Raw genomic sequence first — 24234 nt, forward strand, 5'->3', positions numbered from 1 at the left:
ACAGATGGCACATTTGCCTTTGCATTGGGGACCCCTAAATATTAATATAATCAAAGGTTTCTTTTTCTGGAATGGATCTGCCTTTTTGAAGACAGGCAGATCAGTGCCCAGCTGCTGCTGAAATGGGAACAAGGTGGAGGCAGGTGGCTTGGGTGGGGGGCAGGGTTGGCGATGGTAGTGTACATGTTCTACTTCTGTGACCCCCCAGTGTGCCTGAGTCCAGAGCTCCTTAGTCCCCGGTCCCAGCCCAGGTGGCCCCTCTAGAAGCACTTCATGCTTCCACGACTGCTCAGGCAGCTGCTCTGCTCCATTTCTGATAAGTCTGTTGACATTTTTCATCTCTCAGTAGTGTCTCTATTAGTCCCTATTCTGTAGTTAATTGCTTTTTAAAATTTACAGCATTTTTGTGGGGTCTGGATTGTGTTTTATTAATATAAATGTTTCATATTTCTGCTGCACAGTTTACCATTTCCAACAAAAGGTATGTTCCTGAGGTAGAATGTCTTGATTGTTATGATTATTGTAAATAAATTTGTAACATTAGGAATAGAAGGTAGCAGTGCTCAAAATGGAAGTAACCAAGAAACTGTATATTGTATGTAAATGTTTGGGTGTTTAAAGGAGCTGCTTTCTTCCCATCCCCGCTTGTTTGTTGAGTCCAGAGAATTGGCAGATAACCCAGAAATAGCTTTTATAACTAGGATGAGAAAATTAGCCAAAGGTGAAGCCCACCTCATAACACCCGAGCTTTTAAAGCTGTTTCCTCGGATGTTGAGTTTGAACAGCGTGGACAAGGAAGATAGTCTTCGGAACTCGATGACCAGAAGCAGTTGCCTCAGTCTTGTTTCTTTGTTTCTCTCCATGAAATATATTTCCTTGAGTGGCCTTGAAGAGACCCTAGCAGGGTCCTAAACCTCTTTTGGCTTGCCCTAGCTACCGAGTGTTCTGCCTCGTGAAAGATAGCGAGTCTTGGGGAGGCTCTCTCTGGGAGGCATTGGCCTTCGGCGCCCGCTACAATCTGGATAATCTCATGGCCATCTTCGACGTCAACCGCCTGGGCTACAGTGGCCTCTTGCCCATTGAGAACTGCATAGAGATCTATCAGAAGCGCTGCGAAGCCTTTGGGTAACTGTCCTGTTTTTTATCACCTCTTTCTGCCCCATCTCCTCTTCACCTTGTAACTTGGGCTCCTCCTTGATTGACAGGTGGAATACTTACGTGGTGGATGGCCGTAACGTTGAGGCCCTCTGTGACGTGTTCTGGCAAGCAACTCAAGTGAAGAACATGCCCACTGCCATAATTGCCAAGACCTTCAAGGGCCGGGGCATTCCAAGTAAACAAGTTTTATTTGTTTGTTGTTGTTGTTTTTTGCTTGGAGTTATTAGAAACATTTGTATGCACAGAAGACAAGGCAAAAAATTCAGGCTGACCAGGCAGACAACTGACTTAATACACAGTGACTATATGTGTTGGAGGCTCTGCTCTCCTTGGCTTTTATCGATAGCATGTCTAATTGGGGCGTGGGTGGGCAAGCCCAGACCCCCAACAAATGAGCAGTGATTTGGGGCCTATACACAGGAGTGGCTGTGATGATAATCTTCTCAGTTAGAGGACTGGCAGGGAACAATCTCCACAGGAGTGCAAAGTGAGAAGGTGCTGCTATGTGCATGAGCAGATACGTAAATAAGGGTGTGTACACACAAACATATGCATGCTTGCCTGCCTGTGCCCATCCTGTCAGGGAAAACACGGGCAACTAGTAAAGTGGTGCCTTCAGGAGAGAGAGCTCTGAAACTGAGGACCTGGGGAAGGAAGGGGTTTTCAAAGTCTTAAATGTGAATCCTTGCAGATTTCAAAGCTGATGCCTGAAGTTACTTATCTCAAGTATAAATAGTTGCAAAGGGTGTGATTCCTGGTGTGTTTAATATCAAATTTTTAGAATAAAGCTGTTATATGACTTCTCCCGAAAATATAGTCTTACTCTGGTATCCCCAGTTCAGGAAATGGCCACTTGACCAATTTGCTTCTTGCAGAAACCTGGGTATCATCCTTGCCTCTGCTTCTCCCTTACATGCTCCCTCCACACATACCAGTCCACCATCAATTCTGATTTCTGCCTGTGAAGTATATCTCAGAACTGTTCACTCCTTTCCATCTCTTCTGCCCAGGCCCCTGCCATCTTTCCCTAACTGCACACGCCAGTCCCCACAGGGCTCCTGTGGCGGTCTTTCTACAGTACAGTTCTGATCAGTCACCTTCCACACTCCAACACTTCAGTGGTTTCCCATCTTACTCTGGACAGAACTCAAAACTCCGTATACCCATGGGACCCTCTATGGTTTGTCTTGTCCATCTCTCCAGCCTCCTCTCCCTCAATCACTCCTCCATTTACCAGCACAGGGGCCCCTCAGGAGCCTCTGGGCCTTTGTCCAGGCTGTCCTCTGGGATGGGAGTGTAGTATGATCTCAAGCAGTGCCAGGTTTTTTTAGCCTCGTGGGTCCTTGGCTAACATCATCTCCATCAGATGTCTTTCAGATAACCTAACAGGTGCTCAGTAAATACTTATGGATGAACGTCTTTTATTCCTTTGGTTGCAGGCGTTGAGGATACAGAAAATTGGCATGTAAGGCCAATGCCAGCAGAAAGAGTAGATGCAATTATCAAACTAATTGAGAGCCAGATAGAGACCAACAGGCATCTTGAACCAAAACCCCCTGTTGAAGACGTGCCTCAAGTCAACATCACAGACATAGAGATGACCTCTCTACCTGTTTATGATATCAATAACAAGGTAAGCGAACTGCTTTTTTCTCTGCTTTTCTTCCTAAATCCACAGGGCTCTTCATTTACTCTGATCTCCATGGGTGAACCAATTACTAGAAAGTATGGCATTTAAAGGTTATAAGTAATAAAGATGGGTTTACCTTCTCTTTTACTATCTGATGTTTTATTTGCTGTCACATTTAACTTAAGTCTGAGTTTTCTTTTCAGTCACTTGCTGCTAAGTAGCATCTAGTGTTGTGTAGCTGTCGCTTGCTTCCTAAATTCAGTCTGTGGTTTGGCAGTCTTCTGTGCATTAAACAATTCTATGTCTGCTCTAAGGATGGGGGCCTGGCTGAGAAAGCGAGCCAATTTATCAAAAACCAATTTTTCAAAAAGGAAACAAATTGTACATGAAACCCTGAACATAAAGCTTTTTCATAAAACTTTTTTTTAATTTTTAGAGAGAGAGGAGAAAGGGATAGACAGACAGGAAGGGAGAGAGATGAGAAGCATCAACTCGTAGTTGTGGCACCTTAGTTGTTCATTGATTGCTTTCTCATACGTGTTTTGACCAGGGGACTGCAGCCAAGCTAGTAACCATGGGGTAGTGTTTATGATGCCACGCTCAAGCTGGTGGGCCCGTGTTCAAGCTGGTGAACTTGGGATTTCGAACCTGGGTCCTCAGCATCCCAGGCTGACACTCTATCCACTGTGCCACTGCCTGGTGAGGCAACTTTTTCATTTTTTATCATTGTTTTTATTTTGCTTTCAATATATTGCAGCAGACCCAAAATAGATGGGGTCTTCAGGACCTAAGGAAACAATGTGTGAACCTGGAAGGAAGAAAATATTTTCTGACCTTTATTTCCCTTATTTATTTGGGGACATTCTGAGTGTTGCTTATGTTTTCTTGATATGGGTCAAAAATTAACTAATCAAGAAATTAGAAAACATGAAAAAGGAAAAGTGAGTTAATAAGAAAAACACATATTAACAAAGGGTACTTTGGCAATGTGTTAACATTTTAATTGTTCACACACTTGAAACTAGCAGTGCAACTCAGGAATTTGTCCTACAGAAATATCTGTACAAGTGTGCAGATATGTCAAATCAGAATGAATGTTTTTTTAACTTTTTTAAGTATTTTATTTGCTGCTGCCAGTGTATATAAAATAATTACCCTTGTGAAACAAATTCATGAAAATTCAGAGGTAGATGTTAAGGACTGACAGAAGCAGAAGTTTTGTAGTATGGAATGTGTTACAGGAATAAGCTTTTCGTACAGGCTTCAAATTTCGGTCTCTGAATATTCAGCAGCCATGAAAAGTTGTTTAGAACACCTTCAAAGATTTATTTTACTACAAAAAAGAACAGACTTTCTAGGGTCTGAAGGGATTTGTACTTGAAGATACTCCAGTCAGCAGGGGATCATGTTGTGCACTCTGCAGACAGAATTGTTTCAAATCTGCAGCTGCCCGGGAAACCATGCAGTTGAGCCCGGCCTCCAGCCGAAGCTATTGAACTACTTTCTTCATAGCAATGACACTGGAGGAACCCAACAGTGCATGCTATAGTCGGGCGTATTTGTTGGTAGTGGGTCAGTTGGTGGCAAGTCTGCAAGGCTAGACTGCCAGTCAGAATGAATGTTGATTGCACCATTGGTTATGATGATAAAATTGGAAACGACCCAGCAAAAAGCTAAGGGCTCACTCAAATTAATATTATGTTTTTTTTGTTTTTGTTTTTTTTATATTTATTTTTTCAGCTTTATTGAGGTACAATTGATGAGTAAAATTGTAAGATTTCTAAGTGTAAAACATGATGATTTGATATACATAGACATTGTGAAAGAGTTCCCCCCATTGAGTTAATGAACACTTCCATTATCTCACTTAATTACCATTTTTGTGAGAACATTTAAGTTCTACTCTTAGCAAATTTCAATTATATAATATAATAGTATTATCAACTACAGTCTCCATGTTCTACTTGTATTGAGCAATATACTTGTTACTTGTATGCTTTGGGTATGTATTTATACTTCAGTAAGTAGCTTACTTAAAAAATAATAATTTGCTGCTTTTTTGTTATTTAATTTTAATGGGGTGACATTGATAAATCAGGGTACATATGTTCAGAGAAAACATCTCTAGGTTATTTTGACATTTGATTATGCTGCATTCTCATCACCCAAGTCCAATGTCTTCCATCACCTTCTAACTGGTTTTCTTTGTGCCCCTCCCTTCCCCTAACCCCCTCCCTCCCCTCCCCTCCCCCCCCACCCCGTAACCCCCACACTCTTGTCCATGTCTCTGAGTCTCATTTTTATGTCCCACCTATATATGGAATCATCTAGTTCTTAGTTTTTTTCTGATTTACTTATTTTGCTCAGTATAATGTTATCAAGGTCCATCCATGTTGTTGTAAATGATCTGATGTCATCATTTCTTATGGCTGAGTAGTATTCCATAGTATATATGTACCAAGATTTTTAATCCACTTGTCCACTGACAGACGCTTGGGCTGTTTCCAGATCTTCGCTATTGTGAACAATGCTGCCATAAATATGGGGGTGCATTTCTTTTTTTCAAACACTGCTATGGTGTTCTTGGAGTATATTCCTAAAAGTGGTATAGCTGGGTCAAAAGGCAGTTCGATTTTTAATTTTTTGAGGAATCTCCATACTGTTTTCCACAGTGGCTGCACCAGTCTGCATTCCCACCAGCAGTGCCAGGAGGGTTCCCTTCTCTCCACATCCTTGCCAGCACTTATTCTGTGTTGTTTTGTTGATGAGCGCCATTCTGACTGGTGTGAGATGATATCTCATTGTGGTTTTAATTTGCATTTCTCTAATCATTAGTGATGTTGAGCATTTTTTCATATGACTATTGGCCATCTGTATATCCTCTTTGGAGAAGTGTCTATTCATTTCTTTTGCCCATTTTTTGATTGGATTATTTGTCTTCCTGGTATTGAGTTTTACAAGTTCTTCAAATTAATATTATAAGGGTTTTTTTTGTTTGTTTTTTGTTGTTGTTTTTTGTTTGTTTTTTTACAGAGACAAAGAGTCAAAGAGAGGGGTAGATAGGGACAGACAGACAGGAACGGAGAGAGATGAGAAGCATCAATCATCAGTTTTTCGTTGCGACACCTTAGTTGTTCATTGATTGCTTCCTCATATGTGCCCCAACTGTGGGGCTACAGCAGACTGAGTAACCCCTTGCTCGAGCCAGTGATCTTGGGTCCAAGCTGGTGAGCTTTTTTCTCAAACCAGGTGAGCCTGCGCTCAAGCTGGCAACCTCGGGGTCTCGAACCTGGGTCTTTCGCATCCCAGTCCGATGCTCTATCCACTGCGCCACCACCTGGTCAGGCAATATTATAAGTGTTTAAAGTTGCCTAACCAGGCGGTGGCGCAGTGGATAGAGTGTCAGATTGGGACATGGAGGACCAAGGTTCGAAACCCTGAGGTCATTGGCTTGAGTGCAGCCTCATCCGGCTTGAGCACAGGCTCACCAGCTTGAATGAGGAGTCACCAACTTGAGTGCAGGATCATTGACATGATCTCAGGGTTGCTGGCTTGAGCCCAAAAGGTCACTGGCTTGGCCTGAGCCCCCTGGTCAAGGCATGTATGAGAAGCAATCAGTGAACAACTAAAGTGCTGCAACTTTGAGTTGATGCTTCTCATCTCTTCCTCCTTCTTGTCTCTCTATCGCTAAAAAAAAAAAAAAAAGTCCTCCCCTAAATTCATAAATTCAGTCTCAGTCCAGTCTCAAATGTATTCTAACGGAATTCCTTATTTTTGGTATCAGTGTTCTAAAGTTCTGCATTTTAATTTTTGCATTGAGTATTAACAGTTTTTTAGCTGAAAACTCACAGAGGCATTTACATTTAGGGAAATTTAAAATTTAACATTTTAAATCAACTATAGAAAGGGTACAGAAGAATAAGTTTATTTTTGAGAAATTGATACCCAGTGAGCCAAATATGAATTTAAGAAAAACCAGCAGCAGTCTGTTTTTATGACCCTAAAGAAGATTATTGGTAAATCACAAAATTTTTTTCTTCGTTTAGATAGATGACAATTTGTAGTTCTACACAATTTCACCTTCCTTTTACATACATTCTAAGACACTCAACTGTTTGACTCTTCTAGGTAGCCACTCGGAAAGCCTGTGGTTTGGCTCTGGCTAAGTTGGGCCATGCAAATGATAGAGTCATTGTGCTGGACAGCGACACCAAGAACTCCACCTTCTCTGAGATATTCAAGAAGGAGCACCCTGAGCGCTTCATTGAGTGTTTTATTGCCGAGCAAAACATGGTGCGTGTGCTGTCCCTCTTGGGTCTTCTCATTGATTAACAGTGGCCCACTGGACACAGGAGACCCAGCCTACTTTACAGTTTTTCTTTGCATTTACAAAAGCTAAAGTACTGGGGAAGAATAAAAAAGTCTCCAGGGAAATGGGTAGAGAGTAGCTAGGCAGAGTCTGTCGGGAGGAGTGTGAGAGACTGGCCAGCTCCCTGTCGCAGTAGGCCATAGCCATCTGACCCCAGGGCTCCAGGCCCAAAGCATGCTGAGCTCCTTAATAGATCTAAGTGGCCCTGCTCTTTCTGCCCAGCTCACAATCAAGCAAGCCTACAACCACCTAGAAGCCAGTATGTTGAGAGAACTTCAAGGGACTGTGATTTCTCTCTCTTCACTGTAGTGTAGAGACCTAATATGTCATAGATACTCAGATGTTGTGCTGATTACAGCCTCAAGAATGCAAGTAGGGCTGTGGGTTTGGGTAAAGCTGTTTTGCTTATCTGTGCTTCCTCTCTCCCTAGCGTGATATGAATGCAGGGAGGTTTTTTTACATGTGCATACACCCCCACAGCCTCTTCTCAAAGAGAGAAAGGAGTTAACGCTGGTAAACACCTTGACTTCTAACGCATGGTGCCAGTACGTAGGACAGTGCTCATCTATCTTTATATTGTAGAGGCAAAAAAACAGCACTGGCTGGAAAGCTATGGGGCCAGCAGGTTGCACATGACCACTAGAAATATTTTATTTGGAACAAGTAGTAATTAGAAATTTTTTTAATTAGTTGCCAGCTTTTAAACATCAGATGTTATATGGAATCTGAACTTCTAATTCTCTGAAGGGAAAATCTGGCAACACTAGGATGGCAACTCTTCTGCCACCAGTCAGCTAGAGCCATTTAGATGGCCGTGTCCCTGCCTCCCCGCAGCGTATCCATTCACTCGCAGTGCTTCCCTGGCTCTGTCAATGTTGGAATTTAAGGTCCCCTGTTCAGTAAAGTAGGTCATCACAATTGTAAGACTGTGTACGTTTTTCTGAGTCCCATTAAGCTATTTTCATTTTGAATGGGAAAAAATACAATCCATAATTTTCTGAATTGAGCCTCCTATCAAAAAGCTTGCTCTCCACCTCACTGATGATTCCTTCAATCACCAGTTATATACTCTGTGCCTACTGACGTGTTCTTAGAGTTAGAAGAAAACTAGTAAAGCAGCAGCTAAACAGGTAGTATCCAGTGCCATGGTTAAACTGGAGGCTAGTGAGAGTGTGACTAGTGCCAGTCAGGGACAGCCTCTCATAAGAAGTGACATTTAAGCTGAGACTTTAGAGACAAGGAGTCAGTGCCCTGACCAGATGGCTCAGTGGATAGAGCATAGTCCTAGCACAGTGAGGTCGCAGGTTTGATCGCTGGTCAGGGCACATACAAGAAGCAACCAATGAATGCACAACTAAAATTGGAACAGCTAAGTGCAACAATGAATTGGTATTTCTCCCCCTTCCCCTTCTCTCTTACCTTCCCCTTCCTTTTCCCCTTCCCCTTCCCCCTCCCTTTTCCTCTTCCCTTTCTCCTCCCTCTTCCTCTACCCCTTTCCCTTTTTCTCCCCCCCCTCAAATCCATGGAAAAAAATTAAAAAGAGACAAGGAGTCAGTCATACACGGAACTGGGAGATGGCACTTCCAGCAGACGGTACAGCTATCTCTGTGGCAGGCCCAAATTTGAAATGTTTGTGGAACAGAAAAAGGGGCAAAGTGGCAGAAGCATTGTGAATATAAAATGAAATTGGTTCAGAAAGGTCACCAAGGGCCAAATTATATGGGGCTTTTGCCGGCCACAACTTCATGTGAGTCCCATGAAGGAAGGAAATGAGGAAGGGTGTGACCAAGCCCCAGGACTCATCCCAGCGCAGTGGCCTAGGGGATGAGATGTGCACCATCCGGCAGGGGCAGGGGCTTCAGCAGCATCCAGCGGGGGAAGGGAGTTGTCCTGCGGAATGCTGCTGAGGGTCAAAGTCAAGGCAGAAAGAGGCCAGGCAGGCAGTGAGGACCAGGTGAGTTGTGAAGGAGACATCGCTGAAGGGCTGTCTCTGAGGGGAGGCAGAACAAGGTGGAGATCGGAGGGGGAGATGGAAGATGGCACAGATTCAAATGGTGAGCAAACCCAAGAGAAAGTGAGAAACTGATTGAATACAGGAGGGGAGGGCATAATTGTATAGTCAGAGGTGCCCTTGAGAAAGGAAGAGGATGAGATTCAGCATGGCGAGGGGGCCTGACGTAGGTGCAGGGCCGCCATGTCTCCTGGCAGCACAGTGGTCAGGAGGCAGAGGGGAGAGCCTCCATTGTTCAGCTCTCAGTTCCAGGAGGTGTGAGGTGAGACTTTCACATAGGGGGCAGGGAGAAAGCTGTACCAGTTTGGGAAGGGGACAACAGAAAGACCCTTGAGGAGTGGGGGTTGGCCATGAGTGTCCCAAATTTTATTTTCTAGGATTTGAGAAGCCAGGTCAGCACCACAATTCCTCTGGTTTCTGGCAGTTTTCAGGGGACACTGGGTTTGCCAGGTTTGGGCTTTCCCTGGTTATGTGCCTGGGGTGGAGTAAGCCAGGAGGGGTCTTATCCTGGGAACCATGCACTCTAGGCTGTGCAAGGGGAAACGGGGCAGTGAGGGTAAGGGGGGGCGTGTCCAGGAGTGTTCTGATCTACATTCTTGGTGTTACAGGTGAACGTGGCACTAGGATGTGCCTTCCGTGATCGGACCATCGCTTTTGTTAGCACTTTTGCTGCATTTCTTACCCGAGCATTTGATCAGATCCGGATGGGAGCCATCTCTCACACCAACATCAACCTTATTGGGTCCCACTGCGGGGTATCCATTGGTATGAGTTCTTAATGCTATCAACTTGATAGCCTTTCTACTTTACAGAGAAAGATCAGTATGTGAACTGTTAAACTGCCAAGATACATAGAGTTTCATAACATTTGACCATTTGTAACTACTTTTCAAAGAGGCTATATTGTACTTTTAAAGTTCCAGATACTCTGGGTAACTCTTCAGGGAATCTCTTGATATTACTGTAAAAATGCCCACTCTTGAAGACATTGAGAAGTAATCATCTGTCCTGAGTGCCTCTTGATGTGTCAAGCCACACACTGGGTGTGAAGAGACCACCCAGCAGAATCCCTTTCTGCCCTTGGTGTGGTTCTGGGCACAGGGGAATGAGGAACACAGCCTGCCAGGGCTTTTCCTGGGTGGAGCATCTGGTGTGATGGAACGGGAAGCTTTGACAATCCTGATGCTGGGGAGTAAGGCTGAGGGAGACATCACTGTCAGGGCATTAACCTGGTAGGACCAGCTAGATGGAAACGATAAGAAATAGAGAAGTTGGGAAGAGGGTTGAATTACAGAGTGCATTAGCAGTGGACAGAAAATAAGGGTGAATCTGAAAAAGTCTGAAGGAAGAAGTCACATTGCTGATAGATGGAGAAATCTAGAAATTGCATGGGAAATGTCAGGGAATAATGGTCATGGCTGACGGAAATGAGGACTTGAAAAGGATGGAGGCACTTGATGTACCTGTGATGGGGCCGGACCCATAGGTAGATGTGACAGCTTATATTTGCTGCTAGAATGCTGGAGAGGGGAGGGGAGGGGAGGGTTAGAAGTACACATCTGGGAGTGATCTCTGGGACTCCCTGGGAGAACTAGACTGCTAAGAAGTCTTTGGATGAGCCATACACAGGGGAAGAGAGCAGAAAGAGAAGAGAGGAGAGCCAACAGCATTTCAGTGCTGACCTGTACAGAGGACCTAGGTAGGTATTTGAGGGTCTTTCCCTAGGGCTGGGTACAGTGAAAGTTTCCAGATGAGTCAGCTAAGTGGACAAGTATCTCTAGGTCCAACGCAGAAGAACTGGGAGTTCTGAGGTTAGACAGTTATCCCAGCAAGGCATTGTGCACAGTCATGGCCCCCTTCCTAGCTAGAAGAGGAAGGTCATTCTCATATACATTGGGCTTTCCCTTTCCACAGAGTTTCCGGCCATAAACTGTTCCCAAACAAACCCTAAGGCCTCCTTAGTTACAATAGCACCCCAAGGGTGCCCCCAGGTATGTTATGCTCAGCTACCTTGAAAGCCTTAAGAAGTAAGACCACTTCAGTCTAAAAATCCTAGTCTCTTCACAGAAAAGAGCCTAGAAGGAAGGATAGGGCCCAAGAGGATCCTCATAAGGAGAAGGGGGCAGGGACAGAGACTTGATGGGGCCGACTTGGCTACCTGTGTTCAAGGAGAAGAGCATCGAGTCACCTTGGACAGTAGTAGTGGTGCCTAGTGATAGAGAGTGCCAGAGGTTGGTGAGGCTTGGGGCCAAGAAGAGACCGCTGGCTTGTTGATCTGGAATGGAAGGTCAATTAGTCAGATCTGGAGTGTCACAGTGATGTTACGAGGGAGATAGATGTGTGACAGACCGCTCATTATAAGACACTGTATTGATGTAAGAATTGGACAGTTTTGCAGGGCTCTGCTACGGTTGTGCTGCCCGCCACCAACTGGCAATAGGGGCTGTTGCTTATCCAGCAGAGGACAGGGTCCTAGCTTCTTGGTCTTGCTCATGTTTTTGTTGAGTTATAGCTTTGTTTTCTCAGGTGAAGATGGCCCCTCCCAAATGGCCCTGGAGGATTTGGCCATGTTCCGAGCCATTCCAGACTGCACCATTTTCTATCCAAGTGACGCAGTCGCGACAGAGTATGCTGTGTTCCTGGCAGCCAGTACCAAGGTAGTTTTAGGGGACACTGGGTCAAACGGAAAAGGCTTCTGAGCTCTGCTACTAGTTTATTACTGATGGTTGCATTTTTCCCATTTTTTTCTCAGTGTAAAGGTAATAGATGTTCATTATAGGAAATTTGCTTGTAGGACTCCTTTTAAAAATAGAACCATTACCCAATGAAGGAGATTAAGCACATAAAACATGAACGCTTTCAAACACAGACAGTGCAGAGGGATGCTGAACACTACCTGGTGGCCTAGACGAGGCAAGGCTCAGTGAGGAGGGGAGCCCGGGGCTGTTTGGCAGGGCGCTGTTGGCAGGGCAGGGCTGAAGGAGTGGGCTCCAGCAGGGAGTTATCAGGTGCTGTCCTTAGACACACTCCATGCCACCATTTTTGACATCAAGAAAGCTGGAGAGTGGCTGGTGGGACTCCACTGCAGACAAACCCCAGGGTCCTCAGCCTGGCTCCACCTTCAGAAATAGTGCAGAAAGGCAAGAGTATGGCTTCTGCCACATTTGTCCCTCCTGAAGTCTCATGCAAGGACATCAGAGAGACATATCCTAATTCCTGCCCAAAATCCAGCTACAGGGGCACCTAGGGGGTGTATTCTTCACCTTTCCAATCACTTCAACTATGTGTCACCAGACTCTTCTCACCACCCAGCCCTGCGCCCACCCATACCCCTGCACAGGTGAATATGGACATGGAGTGGATTGTGGAAGTTCTGTTCTAAGCAATTGCAACATATTAGAGACATTTTTTTTAACTTAAGTGTGCTCACATTGTATGTATTGTTCTATACTTGCTTTTTTACTTATATGTCCTGGAAATGGCTTTGTGCCTGTGCATACACAGAGTGATCTCATATGTGCTGGAGGATTCCATTTCTAGGAAGTTCAGAAGAGGCAAAACAAAGCTGTAGTGACAAAAACCAGAACAGAGATTGCTGCTTGGGTTGGCAGAGTGACAGGAAAGAGGCACAAGGGAACTTTCTGAGCAGATGAATGCAATCAGGACTCAGGTGATGGTTATGTGTATACCTTTGTCAAAATTTGTAGAGCACTCCACTGAGGTACATTTTATCTCAATAAAAACTCTGAATAGAACTGATTTATAACACGGGAGTGAATGAACAAAAGCTGTGTTTTTTAATTAATATATTAGTTTTGTCTGACCAGTGAGGTCCCCAGTTCGAAATCCCGAGGTTCAAAACCCTGAGGTCACTGGCTTGAGTGTGGGCTCGTCAGCTTGAGTGCAGGGTGACTGGATTGAGCACGGGATCATTGACATGATTCCAAGGTCACTGGCTTGAACCCCAAGGTCACTGGCTTGAGCAAGGGTTCACTGGCTCAGCTGGAGCCCCGTAGTCAAGGCATATATGAGAAAGCAGTGAACAATTAAAGTAACTATGTGTTGATGCTTCTCATCTCTCTTCTCCTCTCTCTCTTCCTTCCTGTTCTATTCCTCCCTCTCTCTAATAAATAAATAAAGTTAAATTAATATATCAGCTTAAAATGTATGACCTAAATACATACATAAATTAAATACTTCAGGAATTTGGGTATAGTTCTGTTTATATGTTCAAGTTGATAAAAATGTATATCTTCTCACTGGGAAAATATTGAACCATTTTATATTACAGTGTTTAAGATATTTCTAAGATAGAAGTATTATAAGTTATTGTGGGAAAAATTAACTGTTTAACATAGTGTTCTGATCTTTATATTCAACATGAGCCAGTGCTCCTGCCCTAAATTTAAGTTCTGTGGGGACAGAACAGGTTGGTATATGTTTGAGAAAGCTTTTTTTTTTAAGTCAGTGAAAAGTAACAGCATGGAAAGCTTGTCACTGAGGGCACCTACCAGGGTCCTGCATATGCTTTTGCCTGGCTTAGTAGTAACCTGACTAGGTGATACCTGACCTGTCTGCCAGTGGTTGTAGGTTTCTTATCCCTTGCTCCAAAGTATGTGCTTTGTTTTAGTAAAAGGAACTGTTCAGTCCTCCTACTCCCCCTCCCCACTTTTTTTAAAGGTTCATTAGTTGGAAATTAAGTTTAACTTTCTAGTAGTTCTAGTTTTCTCTTATACCCTAGGGGATGTGCTACATTCGGACCAACCGACCAGAAACTGACATTATTTACAACCCACTAGAAAGTTTTAAGATTGGACAGGCCAAGGTAAGACCTTAAGTTCTCCCGTGTCTTCTAGTATCATTTCACATGCTAGCACCAGGTATCCTCACAGTCAGGGTTTCATCCTTTCTTTGTTCTAGTTGTTTTAAAAAATCAAAAATCAATTATGACCTTTGCCAGCTTTTCCTCCAGAAGGAACATCCTACCAATATCAGCCAGAACTGAATTTTCCTGCTTTTAGAATGGAGCCTCTGTTGAATTTTTAAAGATAAAGCAATGCGCCTGACCAGGCAGTGGCACAGTGAATAGAGCGTCGGACTGGACAGGTTCAAAACCCTGAGGTCACCAGCTTGAGCATGGGGTCACTGGCTGGAGTGTGGGATCATAGACATGACCCCATGGTCGCTGGCTTGAGCCCAAAGGTCGCTGGCTTGAAGCCCAAGGTTGCTGGCTTGAGCAAGGGGTCACTCACTCTGCTGTAGCCCCCCAGTCAAGGCACATGTGAGAAAGCAATCACTGAACAACTAAGGTGCCGAATGAAGCATTGATGCTTCTCATCTCTCTCCCTTCCTGCCTCTCTGTCCCTCTCTCTGTCTCTATCTCTCTCTGTCACATACACAAAAAAAAGATAAAGGAATGCAACTTAAAGGCATTTCAGTTCAGCTATAACTTATCTTACAGCCTCTAGCCAAACAAAATAATAGAACCCATTTCAAAGGAGTAACAAATCTGTGAGGTTCTGGGTTTGCATGTTCAAGGCCAGGAACAGAAGGGAACATGAACTGTCTTGATACTGGCCATTATTTGACCCTGAGATGGTTTTTGCTCATTGGATGTGGCCTCACCTGCAGGCCTGTTGATTAAGGCCAGAGCATCCTGGGCACTTTCTATCTCCTGCGTTCTCACAAGAGCCCTAGAAGCACAAATTGTTAGCAGCCCTGTTTTGTAGATGAGGACCAGAGAAGTGAGCAGCTTGCTCAAGGTTCACAGTGAGCAGCAAGAGATCATACTGCATAGGAAAATGTTATACCCTGTTCTTCTTTTATAAGCCTTTTAGAAAGTCATTAATATTCTTAAATATGTGAAAGACCAAGTAGCCACTCTTGAAGGAGCAACAAGTGACATCTACTTGATTGCTAAGGGCTAGGCTGCTCCAGAATTTATAGTTGCTAGTGCTCAGAATGACTGTCTGAGCGCTGAGTGGCTTTAGTACTGTAATAAAACAGGTGTATTCATATACATTTAACCTAAAAAAAAACCCACATACACATTTAACCTAAAAAAAATACAAAAAAAAACAAACAAACCACATACACATTTAACCTAAAAAAAACACAAAAAATAGGTGTATTCAGAGCAGTCCATGGCCTACCACTAGGCAGCTGGCCAACAGTGAATGGAAAGGCTGCAGTTTCACCTTCAGTGTTAACTTACAGGTTCTCTTGTTCTTTCTACTCCCACATTTAACTCAAGGCCATATGTTTGCCTCTGGAGTATGTGTGTGTAGGGTTACAATGATAGTCATATTGTCTGCAGAGCTTTCTCCTCTCTCTCCCACCTTTCCCTCCCCTAATAGTTTCTCTGCTCTGACAAAATAAAATAAGCTTCCTAATTGTAAAAGATGAGAGGTAAAATATGTATGATAATATGCAAGGAATGGCCTGACCAGACAGTGGCACAGTGGCCTGGGACCCTGAGGACCCAGGTTCAAAACCCCAAGGTCTCTAGCTTGAGCATGGGCTCATCTGGCTTGAGCACGGGTCACCAGCTTGAGCACAGGATTATAGACATGACCCCATGGTTGTTGGCTTGAGCCCAAAGGTCGCTGGCTTGAGTAAGGAGTCACTGGCTCACCTGGAGCCCCTGTTAAAGGCACATTGAAGCAATCAGTGAACAACTAAGGTGCCACAACTATGAGTTGATGCTCCTCATCTCTCTCCCTTCCTGTCTGTCTCTCTCTCTCTTGCTTGTTTAAAAAAATAAAACACATGGCATGGATAACTCAAGGTCTGAGTTTGCAGAAGGGTTGTGTCTGTATAAAAAGGCTAGGACATTTTCAGAATGGGATGGGTTAGAAGCCCTGAATGTCTGTACTGTCAGCAGTGGTTCTAAGGCTATAGGGAAACATTACTGAAATGACTAATTCCAGATGCCTTCGGTTGAGAAACTTTGAAGGAAACCATACTGTGGGAGAAAGGTCTGTCTTTGCTTACAGAATAGCAAGTTGTTGAGAGCATGGGTTTGATGTCAGATGAGGCTGGTTGCTAGTCTCAGCCCTGGGAAAGTTCCTCTTGCTCTGAGGTTCACTTTCCTCAGCTGCAGGATGGGCTCACTAAGACACAGACTTTACAGAGCACTCAGGGCCTGTGAGGTGCTTGGCACAGAGCATGTAGCAAATGCCCCAAACATCTCTGTTAACTAAGTTCATCAGTGAAGTTCAATCTGTGCTTACCCCAGCAAGCTGTCCAGGCAGTCCAGAGATGTTGCCTTTCCAGATCCATCAGTAGTTATGAGTCCCTGTTCTGGCCATACATGAGCCATAAAACTCACTTCTGGGCCTCTTGTCTTTCAGATCCCAGTTTCATATCCCCCTTCTTTGTTAAAGGGTCGTTTTGTATATTTATATATGAGAACTTGGTAATTTGGCACTGAAAATCATGACAAAAAGCAGGTGAATTTGTAAAACAAATATGAAAGGGTTGTCAAAAAGAGTGTGTTGTTGGCCTGACCTGTGGTGGTGCAGTGGATCAAGTGTCGACCTGGAAATGCTGAGGTCGCCGGTTTGAAACCCTGGGCTTGCCTGGTCAAGGCAAGTATGGGAGTTGATGCTTCTGGCTCCTCCCCCTTCTCTCTCTCTGTCTCTCTCTCCTCTCTCTCCCTCTCTATCTCTCTCTCCTCTTTAAAAATGAATAAATAAAAAAAGTGTGTTGTTTGTCAGTGTGTTGATTTAGACTTTTATATAGTGAGTTATTAAGGGGTGAAATTGAAATTGGTAGGATCAGCCTGACCTGTGGTGGCGCAGTGGATAAAGCGTCGACCTGGAATGCTGAGGTTGCCAGTTCAAAACCCTGGGCTTGCCTGGTCAAGGCACATATGGGAATTGAAGCTTCCTGCTCCTCCCTTCTCTCTCTCTCTCTCCTCTCTAAAATGAATAAATAAAGTCTTAAAAAAAAAAGAAATTGGGCCTGACCAGGTGGTGGCGCAGTGGATAGAGCGTCGGACTGGGATGTGGAAGGACCCAGGTTCGAGACCCTGAGGTCGCCAGCTTGAGCGCGGGCTCATCTGGCTTGAGCAAGGGGTTACTCGGTCTGTTGAAGGCCCGCGGTCAAGGCACATACGAGAAAGCAATCAATGAACAACTAAGAAGTCGCAACGCGCAACGAAAAAAAAAACTAATGATTGATGGTTCTCATCTCTCTCGGTTCCTGTCTGTCTGTCCCTGTCTATCTCTGCCTCTATAAAAAAAAAATAGCAGGATCAGGAAAGAGCAATGTAGCAGTGTCTTCCATTTTGAGATGCATTCTAGTAACCACAGCATTTTGTTTTGCGGGTGCAATACCAGGTCATTCGCCAAAGTAACAATGACAAGGTCACAGTTATTGGAGCTGGAGTTACTCTGCATGAAGTCTTAGCAGCTGCTGATGCTCTTTCCAGAGAAGGTCAGTTTGTTGCTAAATGTTGGAAGTTCCAGCTGGGGAGAGGTAGGACTTGGGCTGCCTCATGTGCCCCAGTTGTTCTTTTTATTCTGAGTCCACTTCATATACCAAACTGGTTATTGCTGTTCTCCAGATATTTCTATCCGAGTCATTGACCTGTTTACCGTTAAGCCCCTGGATGCTGCCACCATCATCTCCAGTGCGAAATGCACAGGTAACCGAATTATCACAGTGGAAGATCATCACCTAGAAGGTATGTCTTTTCAAAGTCTGCTTTGGCAGGATGTGTTTGTGTTTTTCTTTTGTTGTTGTTGTTTGTTTTTTGTGTTTGTATTTTTCTTGCTTGGAAGTGCTGCAGGCATCACCTCCAGCCAACCACTTACCCAACAGCCGTTATTACTGCTCTTTGCAAGTGTATCAGCTTAGGGGTCACTTGCCCACCTACACTGGCTCCCTCAGGGTGAGGCCAGGCCCATACTCATTTGTGTATCCCCAGCACAGTGCCTGGTCCCTGGGTGGTTCAGTGCCAGCACAAAGGAGTTTTTAACTCACATTGTGGGCAGGGAGGGTTCGTGAAGAGCTTCACAATTGCTCGAGGTTTGAATGAGTAATAGTTTGCCCCCCTGAATGGATTAGTGTCTTGTAAGCAGGGAACACAACAGATGCAGAAAAAGTATGTCAGGAAAAGGGGGGTGGGAAGGTTTGGCCTAGGAGCATTAGGTGGGGCAAATAAGAGAATGAAGAGCTTCATGTATTTGCATGTCAGGGGCCCCAAGAGCACATCCGCAATCCACAGGGAGTCTCTGGAAGCACTCCTAGTGCCCTGGAAGCTGAGATTTACTACAGGGAAAGGGCACACACCAGGACCTGCAAGGGCAGAGGCGACAGGTCAGGGTGGAGAACCCCATGCCTTAGGCTCCCTCCCTCCCAGGAGAGGCCTGCCAAGTATTTTCCCCTCTTCTGCAGCAAAAAGTGCATCACTGCAGACCCAAGGAACCCACTTGAGACCCAGCACTCTGAGTTTTATCGGGGGCTGGTCATGTGAGCCCCCTGTGCTGGGCACGGGCCAAATTTCCTGACTCCCAGAGGAAAGCAGGTGCTCCACATAAACCACGCTGTTGTGCAGACAGTCTGGGCACAGGGTCCACTGTTACCAGGAGGGAAAGTGTCCTGTCGGCCAGGGGACTTACACCAGCCCACTGCCCAGGTGCCAGCCACCTCAGGGCCAACCTTGCCAGTGACTCTTCTGAAGCTGGCCACCTCAGGCCTGCCTGTCACTCTTTTCTTTATAGTTCACTTGTTGGTTTTAATCATTTTGGGGTTCCTGACAGCTGAGTATCTGAGTTCCACAGTCCCCAGCATCCGCGGAACCCTGGTTGAGAGAGCCCCTACTGTAGGTGGGCCTGGGAGCAATTTGGAAACCTGAAGTTTAGAATGAGAACTTTTCTGGCCAGTCAGGGAATGACTGCTTCCATAAATCAATACTAGTGAAAAATCTTTCTCCCTGGGAACCAGCAAATTCAAAGGCCAGTATATCATGGGGCATTAAGGCTGACTAGCTGCTTCCAGAACAGAGTCTGACATTTCTTGCTTCCCCAGGTGGCATTGGGGAGGCGGTCTGTGCAGCTGTTTCCATGGAGCCTGACATCCTGGTCCGTTGTCTGGCAGTGCAAGGAGTGCCTCAGAGTGGGAATTCAAGTGAATTGCTGTGTATGTTTGGAATTAGTGCCAAACATATTATAGAGGCCGTGAAAAGTGTTGTAGCAAACTAAAATAGCTGTTTCAGTCTCTGCATTTATGTTTTCTGACAAACCATTATTTAAATCTATACTGTTTGTTCTTCTTAAAAGCAAAGCAAATTACCTTCCTGTTAAGCCATAAATACATATATAAGTGTAACCTTTAAGTAAAGTAGCTTATAAGATTTTAAGTGATGGAATAGCTAACAAAACAACCACCTAATGTCTAGTTTTATGATACTACAGCAGTCTGGGCTATGAGTCAATGTAGGATAAGTTCCTTAAGTGTGTGTATTTTCTTTTTAAGTAAAGAAAAGGTGAACTGTAGACTGCAGCCACCTGGGTTGTGCAGCACTATAGCAGCACACTGCGAACTGCTGTCCCAGGTCAAGAATTTATGTGTATGTGCTGCTGTCCTACCTGCAGCTTGCCGGGTGCTGTGTGACTGCAGATGTCCTGGAATTTCATCTCCCCTCTGATGGTGTGTGGAGCAGTAGCGGAAGCTCTTAGAATGTCCTCTGCTGCTTAGTGATAGTCTGTGAAAAGATGACACAACTAGTTCCAGTCTCCACACTGCACTCTTTTGTGAGGTCTCAGAAATGTCTCATTAGCCTAGTGACTAGAGCAAACAGTTAGCTCAATTATATTCATCTACTCTACTAAGGTTACTAGTTAAAAGTTAATAAAGCATTTCAAAATCAGCTGCTTTATTCCATTTGTGCCTTGTATGTGTGATTTGGTTTCTGTTGGATAAAATCCTCAGTAAAGAAAGAGTTGAGGCCCTGGCCGGTTGGCTCAGTGGTAGAGCATCGGCCTGGCGTGCAGAAGTCCCGGGTTCGATTCCCAGCCAGGGCACACAGGAGAAGTGCCCATCTGCTTCTCCACCCCTCCTCCTCTCCTTCCTCTCTGCCTCTTCCCCTCCCGCAGCCGAGGCTCCATTGGAGCAAAGATGGCCCAGGCGCTGGGGATGGCTCCTTGGCCTCTGCCCCAGGCGCTAGAGTGGCTCTGGTCGCAGCAGAGCATCGCCCCCTGGTGGGCAGAGCGTCGCCCCCTGGTGGGCGTGCCGGGTGGATCCTGGTCGGGCGCATGCGGGAGTCTGTCTGACTGTCTCTCCCCGTTTCTGGCTTCAGAAAAATACAGAAGAAAAAAAAAAGAGTTGAGGCCCTGGTCGGTTGGCTCAGTGGTAGAGCGTCGGCCTGGCGTGCAGGAGTCCTGGGTTCGATTCCCAGCCAGGGCACACAGGAGAAGCGCCCATCTGCTTCTCCACCCCTCCCCCTCTCCTTCCTCTGTTTCTCTCTTCCCGTCCCGCAACCAAGGCTCCACTGGAGCAAAGTTTGCCTGGGCACTGAGGATGGCTCCATGGCCTCTGCCTCAGGCACTAGAATGGCTCTGGTCGCAACAGAGCCACGCTCCAGAGGGGCAGAGCATCGCCCCCTGGTGGGCGTGCCGGGTGGATCCCGGTCGAGCGCATGCAGGAGTCTGTCTGACTGCCTCCCTGTTTCCAGCTTTGGAAAAATACAAAAAATACAAAAAAAAAGAAATAGAAAAGAGTTGATGTCTAAACTAGGAGAACGAGCCATTTCCCCCAACAGTAAATCCAGGAAAGGGTACTACTACTGGGCAGGAGATGCACCCACAGAGGACAGTGCATGGCCTGAAAAGTCAACCCTGACCTCCTTATTTCATCTCCAAACACACAAATATGTGGCTAGAATACAAGAAGAAAGTATCAGCCAGATAAAACTGGGTTCGAACTTCAAATGGAATTTAAAGTTGACTGGATGTGTCTGGTATGCCATGGTCCCTCTTTTTATTGCCCTCATTAACCGCTTATCAGGGGTCTTTGTCCTAGAAGGTAGGGCAGAGACTGAAAGCACAACTAGCCTGGTATTTCACTCAGTCTTCCTCAGGGGCCTACTCATTCTGCTCCTGCGTTTTTAAACCACTGAGCTGGTTTCCTGGCCTGTAAAATTAGCATATTGGCCCTGGCCGGTTTGCTCAGTGGTAGAGCGTCAGCCTGGCATACAGGAGTCCCGGGTTCGATTCCCGGCCAGGGCACACAGGAGAAGCGCCCATCTGCTCCACCCCCCCTCCTTCCTCTCTGTCTCTCTCTTCCCCTCCCGCAGCTGAGGTTCCATTGGAGCAAAGATGGCCCGGGTGCTGAGGATGGCTCTGTGGCCTCTGCCTCAGGCGCTAGAATGGCTCTGGATGCAACAGAGCTATGCCCCAGAGGGGCAGAGCATCGCCCCCTGGTGGGCGTGCCGGGTGGATCCCGGTCGGGCGCATGTGGGAGTCTGTCTGACTGCCTTCCCGTTTCCAGCTTCAGAAAAATGCAAAGAAAAAAAAATTTTTTAATATAAAAAAAATTTAAAATTAGCATATTTCTTATAAGATTTCAAAAAAGTTTTGTAAAATAAAGTTGATATAATTAATACAACAAATATCAAGCAAAAATACAAATACCTGACATGTGGTGGTACAGTGGATAAAGTACCAACCTGAAATGCTAAGGGCGCCAGTTCGAACCCTGGGCTTGTCCAGTCACGGCACATATGGGAAGCAACTATGAATTGATGCTTCCCACTCCCCACCCCCACACTTTCTCTCTCTCTCTCTCTCTCTCTCTCTCTCTCTCCTCTCTAAAAAATGGATAAATTTTTAAAAAATTAAAAATACAAAAATTAAAAATATTGCCTGGCCTGTGGTGGCACAGTGGATAAAGCATCGACCTAGAACACTGAGGTTTCCAGTTCGGAGCCCTGGGTTTCCCTAGTGAAGACATACACGAGAAGCAACAAGTTGATGCTTCCCACCCCTTTCTTCTCTCCTCTCTCTGTAAAATTATTAAATAAAATCTCTTAAAAATTAAAAATATCGCCCTGGCCGGTTGGCTCAGCGGTAGAGCGTCGGCCTAGCGTGCGGAGGACCCGGGTTCGATTCCCGGCCAGGGCACACAGGAGAAGCGCCCATTTGCTTCTCCACCCCTCCGCCGCGCTTTCCTCTCTGTCTCTCTCTTCCCCTCCTGCAGCCAAGGCTCCATTGGAGCAAAGATGGCCCGGGCGCTGGGGATGGCTCTGTGGCCTCTGCCTCAGGCGCTAGAGTGGCTCTGGTCGCAACATGGCGACGCCCAGGATGGGCAGAGCATCGCCCCCTGGTGGGCAGAGCGTCGCCCCTGGTGGGCGTGCCGGGTGGATCCCGGTCGGGCGCATGCGGGAGTCTGTCTGACTGTCTCTCCCTGTTTCCAAGCTTCAGAAAAATGAAAAAAGAAAAGAAAAAAAAAATATATCAAACCACTGATTTTAGTAAAAATCACAGTTGATAAAGGGTCATTGTAGAAAGTTTAGAAAATGGACGTAACCAAAAAAGATCTCACTTCACCACCTCATTCTATAGTTTCACCTACTGAAAGTATGCAGTTCAGTGATTTTAATGTATTCAGAGTTGTAGAACCATCACAATGAGTAATTATACATTTGCATCAGCTCAAAACAACCCTGCACCCCTTAGTAGTTACTCCTCATTCATCTTCCCAGCCCTTGGCCACCACTCATATATCTTCTGTCTCCATGGATTTGCCTATTCTGGACATTTATATGAATGTAACCTTAGTATAGGGACTTTTTGTGTCTGGCTCGTTTCACTTGCATAATGCATTTGAGGTTCATCTCCACTGTAGCATCTAAAAGAAGCTCACTTCTTTTTAAGGCCATGTAGCAGTCCATCCTCTGTATGGACCACATTTTATCCATTCATCACTTGGTGGACATTTGAGTTTTCACTTTTTGTCTATTGTGAATGTTAAGAACATTTGTATTCAGGTCTGTCTGTGGATGTATATTTTCACTTCTCGGGTGTATACAAATGTAGAATTACTGGGTCATATGGTAATTTTTTACCCTTTTGAGCGGTGGTAGTCAACCTGGTCCCTACCGCCCACTAGTAGGCATTCCAGCTTTCATGGTGGGTGGTAGTGGAGCAACCAAAGTATAAATAAAAAGATTTAACTATAGTAAGTTGTTTTATAAAGATTTATTCTGCCAAACTTAGCAAAAATCTGACATAAAGTACTTGGTAAGTAATTATTATTATATGCTTTAACTTGCTGTAACTCTACTTTATAAATCACCATTACTGTGGAAACTGGTGGGCAGTTAGAAAATTTTACTACTAACAGAGATACAAAAGTGGGTGTTAGGTATAAAAAGGTTGACTACCCCTGCTTTTGAGTGTGTGTGTGCGTGCACACATTTAAACAGTTTTTGTGAGGAGTGAATGAGACAATGACTGCTGTGACTTCTATAAAGTACTATATACTCTAGGTAAGCCACTATGAACACGAACCAGAATGTGTGGCCATGTACTAGCACCACATTTGATTGAATTCATATGTAAAATGCTCCCATCTGATGATACAGATGCAGTGTAGATATGACCCATGATTAAAGTACCCTTCCAGAAGCCTGATCAGGCCTCCACAGGTGCTTGGAAATAAAAGTCGGACCTACTTTTAATAGGCACTGAGAGGAGCTATGATCACTCAAAAAGGGAGTAGCCCTGCGGCCAGCTTGGCCCAGGTGAAGCTCCTGAGTGCAGAGTAGGCAAGGGGGTGGCAGCACAAAGGAAACAGGCAGGTGCTGGCCGTTCCTTAGCTGTTACGGAGTTATGGACCTTGGTGCCCTTGTCTCGGAGTCTTCGGAATGCCTCCTTGCTGCTCTGATGCCCTCCCATGGAAGAGCGGCAAGCAGGGAGGGTGCCCCGCTGCTTAGCCTTCAGCTGCAGGTTGGCTACTTGCTGGGGTGGTGACTAGGCAACCCATTTTGCCTACTTGTTTCATCTGTAAGGGGGGGGGGGGTTGCTGATGAAGGCTATGGACAAGATTTTAGAAGTGCCA

At 45.3% G+C, this 24234-nt stretch overlaps 1 protein-coding gene and 1 pseudogene across 1 annotated transcript in view; one reads left to right on the top strand and one right to left on the bottom strand.

The window, feature by feature from the left end:
• The window catches only part of TKTL1 (transketolase like 1), a 32940-nt gene extending 12920 nt beyond the window's left edge, over positions 1-20020 (top strand). Inside the window, exons 4-13 of the mRNA XM_066357780.1 lie at positions 934-1125; positions 1206-1333; positions 2598-2791; positions 6917-7081; positions 9777-9933; positions 11695-11825; positions 13910-13993; positions 17511-17607; positions 17738-17857; positions 19204-20020. Coding sequence (XP_066213877.1) covers positions 934-1125; positions 1206-1333; positions 2598-2791; positions 6917-7081; positions 9777-9933; positions 11695-11825; positions 13910-13993; positions 17511-17607; positions 17738-17857; positions 19204-19376 — 1441 coding nt within the window. The 3' untranslated portion in view covers positions 19377-20020. The remainder of the gene's footprint in view (positions 1-933; positions 1126-1205; positions 1334-2597; positions 2792-6916; positions 7082-9776; positions 9934-11694; positions 11826-13909; positions 13994-17510; positions 17608-17737; positions 17858-19203) is intronic.
• Positions 4122-4745, bottom strand: LOC136385961 (guanine nucleotide-binding protein G(I)/G(S)/G(O) subunit gamma-5 pseudogene; annotated as a pseudogene).
• Positions 20021-24234: the final 4214 nt, after the last annotated feature.

Source organism: Saccopteryx leptura, chromosome X (genome assembly GCF_036850995.1).
Source record: "Saccopteryx leptura isolate mSacLep1 chromosome X, mSacLep1_pri_phased_curated, whole genome shotgun sequence".
NCBI lineage: Eukaryota > Metazoa > Chordata > Mammalia > Chiroptera > Emballonuridae > Saccopteryx > Saccopteryx leptura.